Raw genomic sequence first — 12,195 nt, forward strand, 5'->3', positions numbered from 1 at the left:
CCCTACGGGGAGGGAAGGTGAAGTTTGGTCTCAATTATTAAATACTTAGTTAACTCATAAAATCGACGAAAAATATTAGAGACTGTATTATACAATAATATTCGAGAATGATAGATCTTGAAAGAATAACGCTAAGTTGGCAACACTAATTTTATTCATAATTCATAACTTAAGATATTGATAATAAAATCCTTTCACAATCAATGAAAAACATAAAATAGTAAATACGGTATAGTAAGTAAAGTTATTCATGCATGCTTGTTACAATGGTATGGTAGAATTAATAGGTCTCCACAGAGACGAGGTTATCTTAAACTTTTGTTTACGTAGAATAGTTGTTGGGCTGTTGGTCATTCGCTCCAAGCCTCCTCCAAGCACTTTTTGAATTCAAGCATGGATTTAGAATGAAACGTTTAATTCAGTTTCACTGCGGTGCCACTTACGATTAAAAATGTTGGACCAAACGGAACAATATGTACCCACATCCATTACAATTCGGACGAAAGCTTTCATCAGAGAATATGTAGCAGGTATTTTTATTTGTTATTCTAATTATATTGATAGATGCGGATACATTGTAAATGACAACAAGGTTGCTTGTTTAATTAGGTATTTCATTATTTAAACAAGAATTTTATTATGAATTTACGAACTTCTAATTTCGTACATACAATTAATAACACCGCCTACTTAAATTATTGTATTTTTATAAAATATCAAGTATTAAAAGATTGCAGATAATTCAATGGTTATCATGATGAAGACGGTACAGATTGGGATCTGGACTCTGGAAGTTAAATCATGTAAGTATATATTTTTAATTTTATTAGACATCTAAAGAATCTGATTGTAGAGGCTGACTTGCAAAAAAAAAACACTGTTAACATACAAAATTAGCGTGACGTTCGATAGTTTTACTAGAAAACAAGACATTGTCAGAGCGGCACCGATCCAGAAAAAGCGATATAATAGGCTTGTTGTTAATCAAGTCTCAAATAACAACCGTAACAAGAATCACATTCGCACTGTGTGATTCTTAAAGTGCGGCCACACCGAAAACAATTCGCGCGACAACTCGTTAAATTTTACGATAAGCATGATAATTATCGTAAAATTTCTTAAGCAATTATGATAATTATCGTAAAATTTAACGAGTTGTCGCGCGACTTGTTGCCGGTGTGGACCCGGCATTACACTCTAGCAGAGATCAGTTATCGCATGTTTAAGGTTAAATTATTCCACTATAATAGATAAATATCTACATAATAGGTAAAATCTAAATCATAAATTTACTATGCTTAAGATGTTTTTGATAGCTTTGTCTTATGGAAAATTCTGCATAAAATAACTTTTTTAGACATTCATCGCTTGTATCCTTCGTTTATGTGTTCGAGATGTAAAAAAATTGTTCGTAATTCTATGGCAAGCAACATCAACGTCCATGAGTGATCTATCCACACCGCAGGGCGCAGTGTACGAATGTCGAATCTAATGAGTGACGTGCGCTGTTTGGTAGTTTTCCATCGCGCGCTCGCTCGGTGAACGGTAGACTGCCTGTCGCCGGTCTATGTGGGTGTAGCTCCACCGGCGAGTCTGCCTGGCAACAAGAGCTGCTCACCAACACCGCCAACCCGCTATACAATTATCACGCACACATAAACAAATTCACGTACACGCAACAATAACAACATAATAAACCTGTCAGTGAAGTCGGACCTTGAAACATCACTTCAATATGATGTGGCGGTTAATTTTTATTGTAATTGTCCCAGATTAAAAATAGCCGTAAGAAATTATTATCGACGTGGTGTCAATAATGCAATAAAACACCGAATTGCGTAAGTAATTAAATAATGATATAATGTAATATACCAATGACTGACACATCAAAATTTCACTTTGTATTTTTCACATAATCTGCAGAGAATATTCGATTAATACCTAAGTAAAAATTATAAATACCTACATTTAAAAATAATTCATTATATTGTCGTTTCTACTCATGCAAAACTCAGCATCAAAAGAAACATTATTGTTTTGATTTCGTAAATCTTAATAAATCAAGTTAGTGTGGTAGAGGAAGTACAGATTCTTCTGGCATTGCGGCCACGACTGAATCAATTTGAAACGGTGTGTCATTCAAAATTAACGTTGACAACACCTAAATGAGTCACATGCACTGCCACAAGAATCTGACACCATTCTACATTTTTTTGACCATGTCCGATCCCAAAAAGATCATAGACAGAGCGGAAGTTTGTATTAACAGATTTTTGTTTTTACGAGAAATGTATGTTAGGCACTTGCCCAATACTCTAATTCCATCCACACATTGAAAATCAGTGTGAGTAGTTACCAAAACCAGGATTCGAATCTGGACCACGACATTATACGCCGCACGGCCATCGTAAGTGTGTAATTTTGGGTAGTAAAAACTTAAGTCAATTGATGAATGTCCAATACCTTATATGGAGAGAGAATAAAACACTATACACATTATTTTGTCATCCCTCATAGCAATTTAAGAATACATTTTTACTTACTATGAGATAGAAAGGAAGTGACGATGTTAAGTATTTTGTTAGATTATGACGTGAACTTAGCCCGTCTAATTAGTACGTATCCATTTTTAAATATTTTGATATTTAACTAAAATTTCTGCCATTTCTGATACTATTGATTAAAATTATTTTTATTTTATAAATTATTTTGTATTATATGTTTGTAGTAATAATCTTCAGGAACCAACCTATTAGAAAATATGGGTATCCTCATTATTAAAATTCACTTACAGAATCAATCAAGTTTTGAATCAAGATGAGGAGAACATTATATTCTTTTTGATATTTAAAATTTCACCAGATTATTTTCTTTTGAAACCAAAACAGAGAAACCACTGCAGAAAAAAGCACATCTAATACCTATTCGAGTGGCGAACTATCAATCGCTATAAAAAAAATAGCGTAGCTTGGAGAAAAGGGGTCGGTAGTGTCCTAAGCAGTGTAATCTTTTTATTGGCACTTGTTTATTGGTATCTATCGTTAAAGTATAATCTAACACTAACACTAACCTATAATGTCATGTCGTGGGACAATAATTTGGCACGGCTTTAGGCAATCTAGTAAATGTGACGGAGAATTATATAAATTATAATGTATAATAAACCTCCACTGAGTAAAAAGATAATGACAGATAATAAAATGGTAGTTGATCACTGCATATAAGTACATATTGTATTCTTTTGAGTGTGAGCTAACGCTAATGTGACCGGTCGTTCCAAATTTGGATGGACCTATGTAATCGAGACTGTTGTTTTGAAATTGAGGATTATGTTCTGTTTTAAAGCCAAAATGACAAAGCAACGACTCAACAAATTATGATTGATAGTATCAACTGCGAGTGGTGTTGCGTTACAGAAAAATTAATCCCCATATAAAAAAGGAAAAAGCTTTTAGTTACTGACACTGACGGATTTGCATATACGAGAAATAAATACGAGCATATGCAATTTGAGAATTTCTAGTAGTAAGTCATTTAATCTCAATACATATACATCTTATTTTACATAACTATTATATAATATCAAGACATTAACCTGAACTCATTAAATAAACATATCATAGTACATAAAAATGTAATGGTGATAAATTTACGATTTCTGTTATATATTGGTATCTAAAAGATCAGGCCGAAGAGGAATACTAATACGACAAGTAGTTGGTCCTGGAGGTACTAGTCAACACATGGACGTATCTAATCAGTGTTGGCAACTTAGCGTTTTAGATAATTATAATCATCTTTTACGCAAATTGTATTTGGCATATAGCATTAAATCTAAGTAACGTGTTTTTAAGTGGCGAATAGCTTCAAATTTACTATAGAGGTAAAAAATAGAATACATCGGAACCGTTATAAAAATAGCTCTTGCATTATTTAGGATTTTTTTAGTACACCGTCAAAGCTAAAAAAAATGCAAGTTTTACATAATATTTTTGGATTAGTTTCACAGCATTTTTTTCTTTTGAAAGTTCAATGTTTTCTGAAGAGAATTTATTTCCTCCACGATAATAATGATAGTTGCAGTTTTCCTGTGAAATAACTTTGTCTTACCGCGACTGGCATTATATTGCCAATGACTGTTGGCAACACTGGATGTATTAAGATGTGGTGTGCAACACAAAACCGTGAAAAAGAATAATTGTGAATTGGTCTGATGGTTTCAGCCAATTTTGTTTCGTACAAGTGTTTTCGTACAAATTACATGTCACATTTTTGGTCTCCTTCTCGCTCTCTTCTTACTTGGTCATACTTTTTGTGTCATACTCATATGGTCAGAAATTGTATAAAGTTTAAATAGTGTTTTTCAACCTTTTTACACCGACGGAACGCTAACAATAGGAGAAACGTTTTGCGGACCGCTAACACAGAAATATAAAACATTATTTATAAAGTAACGTATGACGTGTAAAACCATTAATCTATTTTAAGAACAAAACACAATGCAAAAACACTTGCAGGTACACGAGGTACATTTTATTGGAATTTTTAGCATGGGCATTTGGACGCCCAAAATTCGTGGACCTCCAGAAAATGTCTGCGGACCACCGGTTGAGAAACACTGGTTTAAACTACACATCGCTTTATTTGCGACTTGCGAAATTTGATCCAATTTAATGTTCCAGTTCATCGTTCTTTTAATTTTAATGATGTAAGTGGGTAGGTCCCATTTTAGAGAGAAATCTCGAAATAGTTTTCATTAAAAAAACGGCTGTTATATTTACAATGCAGATAATATTATGTACTAACATTTTAAAGTGGAATCATATTTTATTTATTATTCACTGAATATTTTTCCATTATTTTCAGATTTTCCTTATATTATTGGTCCCTCCTTACCATTTACAAGGAAACTACCCAATAATATTTTCAATTCAGCATTTTCTTCGTGATGTTTCTGATCGATTTCACGTGAGATGAATGTAAAGTGATTTTATTAAAATATTTAAATTGAGACTGAACTTGATCATCCGGAGAGATGACAGTATGTTTTCCCCCTTTGATCGACGCTGTGGTTTGTTTGTCGTTCTACGACTACATCATTTTTGCAGGTTGTTTTTCTGACGAACAGGAAGTTCTTCTCTTACCGATAGAGCCCCTACTGGTATACGACTAAGTTCAAAGTAGTTGTAAATTGTTATTTAGTACATTTAAGGTCGTATGCATGAGATTCCCAAATAATTTATAGGCTAAATACTGCTCATTTGTCTGCATGAGCGCAAATGTAAATGTATGTACATTGTAAATGTATGTACAAATTTATGTACCGTTGGTTAGCAACGTCACGATATGACGTCATAATGTGTCATGGGGTCCATATAATGGCAAACTTATAAAATGTCATTCCCCGATCATTAATTTAAAATTTTGAAATTGTAAATGTGTCTGAAAGTGTGCGAACGGTACCATATAAATTTAATAATTATAAATGAATAATTATAAATGAATAATTATTATGAATTTTAATAATTTATCAGTTATTTTATCACATTTATTTTATAATTATACTGTACGAAAGGATAAAGTATTCCCAGTAAACATTTCAATTTGGTGGCAATCCATACAGTGTTATATTATGACTAACTTCACTTCAATCACTTCTATTATGAGATGTCAAAACGGAATAAGAATAAATGAATGAATGAAATGAATAAACAGCACGACTAGGAACTGTTTTTAAAGTTCGAAAATGTTTTACAGAGTCTACAAAATGAACAAGGACCTCAAGCAAACGTTTGTTGTAATGAATGCATTATTAAAATTAAATTTTAAAGTGACATATAAAGCAGCCATTTTGAATGACGTGTGACGTCAGATTGCTTATGTCACAAACAGTGCTATACGCTATATGGTGGAAAATCGGTTAAATAGCTTATAAAGAATTTCGGAATCTCATACATACGGCCCTTAGTTTTTAATGATTTTTTTTAATCGTTGTGCAACATTTGACTGAAAACGCCACGCCGACGATCCAGTAGATACAGCTGTTTTATTGCAATGTTGAAATACTCATGAAGTATAACGATCTATATAATTTTTATGGTATCGTGTTACAGAAAATGATTTTTTAATTGAATATAGGAGCGGGGCGAATTATTTGTTTAATTAGCAACAAAATTCTGAGTAATAGTGAAATAAATTTTGATTGCTTTCGTTAAAATATTATATTAAGAGGAAATTATACGAAACAGAGCTTGAAGGTCGGTGTTGTGAAGAAGCAAAACAAAAATATTTTGTTATTTTACGGAATAATGAATTTTTATTCAATTATTTAACACGGAGAGCATAACAACGTTAACTAACATTGCGTTTGTCTTCTTACGTATAATTAAAATTGAATTATTCATTACACGAAGTTTATATGATAAGAAAATTATGTTAAAAATATTTTTTTATTTTAAAATAATTAATAATCGTTATCATCCGGGGTTAATACACTGCTGAATGAAGGCTTTCCCATAGCTCGTTCCACTCGTCTGGATTCCCAGATCTTCGCTGCTTGGTAACCTCGTTGATATAGTAGGTTTTAGTGGCCATTGGGTACCAGTGGTACCACAGTATAATTCCATGGCATCAGCGGTTCTCTACTTCACTGTTGCGACCTTCGGCTTCATCCCATCAATATTTCTCCTACAAATCCATGTTTTACATGGATTCATTCGTGAGCACTGGTGGCAATACAATTTTGTGGTAACTAATAGGATATTAACTAGAACAGTCGATTGTTTCAATGGCATACAAATCTATTGTTCTGATAACTAAAAATAATAAAATTTGAACACTTTCATGAGTTTGAATCCGATGCATATGTTAAACTCTCACTAAGCGAACTGTTTGAACTTCTCCTAGTATTTTTGGCACGTCGATTATTTCCACTTGACTTTCCTTTTCCTTTCTTTATTTTCTTTTCTTCACCTTCCATGACCGCTTGAAAGAGTTTTCTTTTAATTTTAATTTGGATGTGCTCTGGTAAACGTTTTGTCGTTTCACACATACTAGCGAAAAAATAATCCAATGGATTATATTTAGATTTATCTTTTTTGTGATTTGCATTTGTGTTCAGTTTTCTTTTTCGTTTTTCTAGTTTTTTATCCAAAGACGACATGAATGTGTCTTCTGGTATTGACGAATTTGCTGGTATTTCAGGTAGTTCTGTTTCAATGTTATTTGATGGAAACGCGTCGTCCGCTTCATCGTCCGGGCAATCTTCTCCACCATCCTCGTCTTCGTTTTGATTCGCTTCGTCGGCCATGGACAGTTGCATCTGCAGATTGAAATTTGGACCTAGTAATCTATTATTCATGAAGGGTAGTATGAACTCCATTACTTTTTCATGCTTCCAGATATGCCCGTGCTGCACAGATGTTCCGCGTCGGCCAATCAACTTACGCTTTATAGCTTCTCTATGATTATCGCGTAATTTTTTCCATTGATATTTGGCTTGTCGAGCTAAAACAAAATATACAATCATAAGAGATATTATTCACGCAAATATTTGTCTTAATGATCATAATAATATAATATTAAAACTGAATAAGTAACACAAAGTTAGATAAAAAAGAATCTGATATTTTAACCGATTCTTTCATTGGAAGCAAAATCTGTACTAATAATAGAATTAAAAGTGTCTGTGAAACTATTTCCACGTTTTTTCCCCATTTCCGATCCTAAGAAGGTCATACGGCCTCCATAGAGCGGAGCATATTATATTAACGGATTTTTGTTTTTACGAAAAATGGATGTTAGCCACTTGCTTAACCTATTGGGTATATATACCTAATATTGACCATATTCTGGGTCTAAACACATATTGAAAAACATGCTGTGTTTCTTTGTCTGAGCCTTGATTCAAACTCGAGATCGTCAACATTATAGGCCAACGCGTTACCCGCTAAACCTTAAGTGAAAATATAGTTTTTTTTATTTGTAGGGAAAATGGTCAGATAGTGGTGAGGTATGTGAAGCAACGTGCATTTAAAGATACAATCGTTGTCTATCTAATTGAGTTGAACAATTTCAAATCGAATCAGTCTATTTGTTCAATTTGTATATCTGTTCACATTTTTTTCTGTATTTATATAATTTTTTGTTTATGTATACATAGTCGAAAACTTTGCCTAAATGAAGTTAAATGATGTTGCATAACAGGGGCAATAATGTAAATTATTAAATTGAATCGTTTAATAATGTAAGTAGGTAAGTACTTATGACACTCAGCTATGTTCGCTGATATGCTAAATTCGTAAACTTTCGGGAGTTGTCGATGGACGAAAGGTAGTTCGGGACGCGGGGAAATGACGATTTTAAGACCTCATGTACACACTGCCTGTGAAATATCTTAACGAAAAATGTATGAAATTAAATTAACAGTAGATTTTGGTAAAGCGTTATTGATTCGTGAATTGTTTTCTAAATCATTGCGTTATTTATTTATAAATCAAACCAGACAACCGGCGATTATCACCATGTAATGAACTTCGTAAAATGAAAAGTGGCTCACATAATAACGTATTCCAAATTTTACCATTCATACCACAATGTGGTATTGAATCCTTCCGCCATATCATTATCACGTAAAAGCGATATGCAAAATTGGCTGCAAACTCAAAACATTCCATTTACTAGACATGATATGCAGAAACCCGAATTGTAATATGAAGTAGTGAAGAAATATAAATAAAACTTTATAATATCAGCGTTCGAAATGGAAAAGTTGACGAACCGGAGCGCTCGATAAATTTTCTGAAGATATTTACATAGTCATCAAATCGTATGTGTATTTTATAAAGATAAGTGTGTTAGATTTTCTATTCTATGGCCTATCTAGCTCAGATGGTCAACATATTTTTTTCCACGAGACGGAGCGATAATTTTACAAATGACACGAGCCGGAACGGCGCTCCGGTGCGTTCCGTTCCATTTCGAGCACTGTATAATATTCATAGATGCTACAAAAATAGTGGACGATGATTATAATATTATACCTATACACTGATAAAGTCATAACAGATCTGCCAGAGGTGACAAATTTTATAATTAATTTGAATAATCAGTTATGTAATGAATCTGCTACATAGTGACAGCTCGCTAGATGGAATCTTACCCGTTATATACATATAGTAGGTGTTTTTTTATTGTTTTTATGTAGATATGCATATTTCCCGTTTTATTTTCTATTTTATTCTCAAACACTTTCGGTTCACCCGGCAATGCCGAATATTGCCGAATGTCCGATAATGGCCGATGTCCTAATACTATTCATTCGACCTATACTATTTTGAAGAAGTCAAAGATATCTCATAATTAGATATAAATCTACCAAGAAAATAAACATACCAACTATGTAAAATTCCAAATATTAAAGCAAACAATTAATCATGGTGGTGGCAAAACCAAGCGTTGCTATGTTTCTTGGCGACTGCGAAATTGACCAAGCACAGCTCAGTCACGGCAAGCCCAGCCAGGGAATCAATAATAAAATAAGATACAAACTCACGATCTTTGAATTGTGGAAACGCCTTTGCGATATCCAGCCAAGCGGACTCTTTCGACTCCGTATCTTTGTATTCGTCCAGTTCTGAATTCCACAAACATGGATACTCACGCACTTTTAAGATAAACGCTTCCATTTTAATACTAATTTGGTAAAAAAAATGCGATATATTTCGTACACACAGCCCGAGCATCACGTGTGCACTGGCTGGGCCGAAGAAATGGTTCGGCGCGGGACGCAACGAAGCAAGAGGGGCCTAGCTGTAGCCCGCTCAGCACGCACGGCATCGCTGCGTGTATTATACGCTAATGCTGAAGCGCGAACGAGATGGAGCTACGCGGCGAGCTGTTTCTAGCTGGTTTTGTAGGCGCTGCGAGATAAGTGATACTCAGCTGCTACGCAGTGCTACGTTCGCGCTGTGTACTACGCAATAATGAAAAGATAATGTAGGTCCGGTTCTATTTTCTAGTTGCTGTCGCTAGAACTGTATACCGAATAGAAAAGTAAGTAATAATACGTACAACGAATATAGAATTTACCTCCTTGTTCCTGGTCGTCAATATCATAATAATTGAGGATCTAATCATGCTCGTGGATTCGGTATGGTCATAAATTTTATGGATAGATATGCTTCAATAAAATGGATTTCAAGTTATATAATAATAAATTTCGAAACGGGTACATACAATATGAAATACGTTTTATTAATGTGTTTGGGTGCCATTCAATAGTACAGATATTCATTGTTTTCAATATAATAGTCATATTACCTGAGAGTGCATAACTAATTACTAGGTAACTATTCTATCACTGAATGGTACAATTCAATTTAATTTATTACAAAAATTAAATTGAAGACGTTCACAACATAACATGGAAAATAATATTTTTTGTTTTGAAATCATTATTAACCACTGTTGCTTTTTTGTAAGTACAAGCTTTGAAACATGATATTTAAAAAAACATATAGGTAAGTAATTAAATGAAAATAGTGATATTCCTATATATTAAAAAAACAGTGTGCTTATTTATAAATAGGTACACATTACACACACTGTTGAAGTAGGTATATTATACAATACATTGAAGTACACTGGTTGAGTTAAATAGATTATATTGTAAGTATATACAATTATTGCTACATTGATTAATACATTTTAATATACAAAATTTAAAAACATCTCATGCATTAAAAAATCCATGTTAGAAAAAAAAATAGACACCCAACTGGATTCGCGCCAGTGTGCTTTTTCAGTTAAGCTACGGGTATCCTACTTAATTACGACGATTTTAATTAGTAGTCCTTACATTAAATGCTTATCAAATTGCGTTAATACTGTTCAATATACCCATAGAATATTACAATCTCAAATCTTATGAATTATTCTTTGAATAAAAAAGTGGTTTATTAAATTAAATTGTATATCAAAACTAATGAATTAAATAATATATGCATACGTAGAAGACACTTTTTAAATATATTATTCTCTACATAGTTTATTTCAATAATTCCAGTAGGTATATATATTAGATACTGATGGTAGGTACAGGTAGGTAGTTAATAATACCTACTTTTTGATTGATCCGTAACATATGATAATGTTGAGTTCCTACTACTTATTCATTCTATTATACAATTATTTATTTAGTTACATATTCGACAAGCCTATAATTTCATCCTCAGTTTCACTAAACAATGTGCGCCATGGAAATTTATTTGTTCAGCATAATTGCATTACCAGAATCAAATACGTAACGTAGGTCGTATAGAAGAGAACATAATTATAGATCCATACGATACTGCAATAAATGCATAACAAAATACATTTGTGATTTAGATTCTATTGAATCAATGATACCATCATGTATCATTTATTATGTAGGTACATTTATTTAATTGTTATTTGAAAAGGATCATACCATCTTATTATCATTGTTCAAGTGCATACGTAGGTAGGTATGGACTGTATGGTATATTATTTACTTTCGTTTTTAGTACGGAAGCATGCATACTGTTTTCCAATGATAATAATATGGTATGAGACTATGAGCCTAAATATTAAATATTAACATATTATATAATGTTATCTGCTTGTCATTTCATATTATATATGTATGACTGCGATCCGATCGAGTGACCATAGCATACGATATTTTTTACCAATACTAAACCAGGATTTAAAAAATATATTACTCTAATTATGTACCTAATTTTGAGGCACTGAGGCAATTGAGGCACTCGTTTCATTTTAAGTTTTGCAAGGGGGGCCTCAAAAACTATACGAAATATCTATTGATCTTTCCTATCTACGGTAAACAACCACAAGGTGAAGAAAAATATATTATAAATCAGTACATATTTTTACAAAAATGTATCTGAAAATGTAATCAGTGTATTTTACAATGCGTTTATTGCGTAGTATCTCGACTATTCATTGGTGAGTTTTGGTCGGCTTGACTTATTTTGTCATTGAATTATTGTGTATTTTTTGTTACATGTACGTACAGTAAAAACGAAACAATGATGCGGTTCGTCAATTGTATGTGTACGTATACGTACGAATACGCGGTCATCGGCTGCTAAGCATTTATCACGGCGCCCCATACGCACGCACACTATCGACCGACCGCATTATTGTTTCGTT

At 33.0% G+C, this 12,195-nt stretch overlaps 1 protein-coding gene across 2 annotated transcripts; it reads right to left on the bottom strand.

Moving 5' to 3' along the window:
• Positions 1 to 6,731: 6,731 nt before the first annotated feature.
• LOC147067896 (uncharacterized) lies at positions 6,732 to 9,749 on the bottom strand. Of its 2 annotated transcripts, none has more exons than XM_085952642.1 (2): positions 9,554 to 9,749; positions 6,732 to 7,506 (listed from the first exon to the last, which is right to left on the bottom strand). In XM_085952642.1, the coding sequence occupies exons 1-2, from the start codon at positions 9,741 to 9,743 to the stop codon at positions 6,842 to 6,844; spliced, it is 855 nt and encodes a 284-aa protein (XP_085808768.1). In that variant the 5' UTR covers positions 9,744 to 9,749; the 3' UTR covers positions 6,732 to 6,841. The 2 variants fall into 2 exon arrangements, with proteins under 2 accessions (XP_085808768.1, XP_085808769.1); XM_085952643.1 differs by lacking the exon at positions 9,554 to 9,749 and adding an exon at positions 7,695 to 9,270 and having other exon boundaries at positions 6,732 to 7,586.
• Positions 9,750 to 12,195: the final 2,446 nt, after the last annotated feature.

This window comes from Rhyacophila brunnea, unplaced genomic scaffold (genome assembly GCF_057557595.1).
Source record: "Rhyacophila brunnea isolate RB1 unplaced genomic scaffold, BYU_Rbru_1.0 scaffold_3, whole genome shotgun sequence".
Classification (NCBI taxonomy): Eukaryota; Metazoa; Arthropoda; class Insecta; order Trichoptera; family Rhyacophilidae; genus Rhyacophila; species Rhyacophila brunnea.

Excerpts from the sequence above, each read along its gene's own strand:
- LOC147067896 (XM_085952642.1), bottom strand. The coding sequence starts at position 9,743 with ATGCTCGGGCTGTGTGTACGAAATATATCGCATTTTTTTTACCAAATT. Across the intron at positions 7,507-9,553 it reads GTTTCCACAATTCAAAGATC|CTCGACAAGCCAAATATCAA; the intron begins GTGAGTTTGTAT and ends ATTTTGTTTTAG.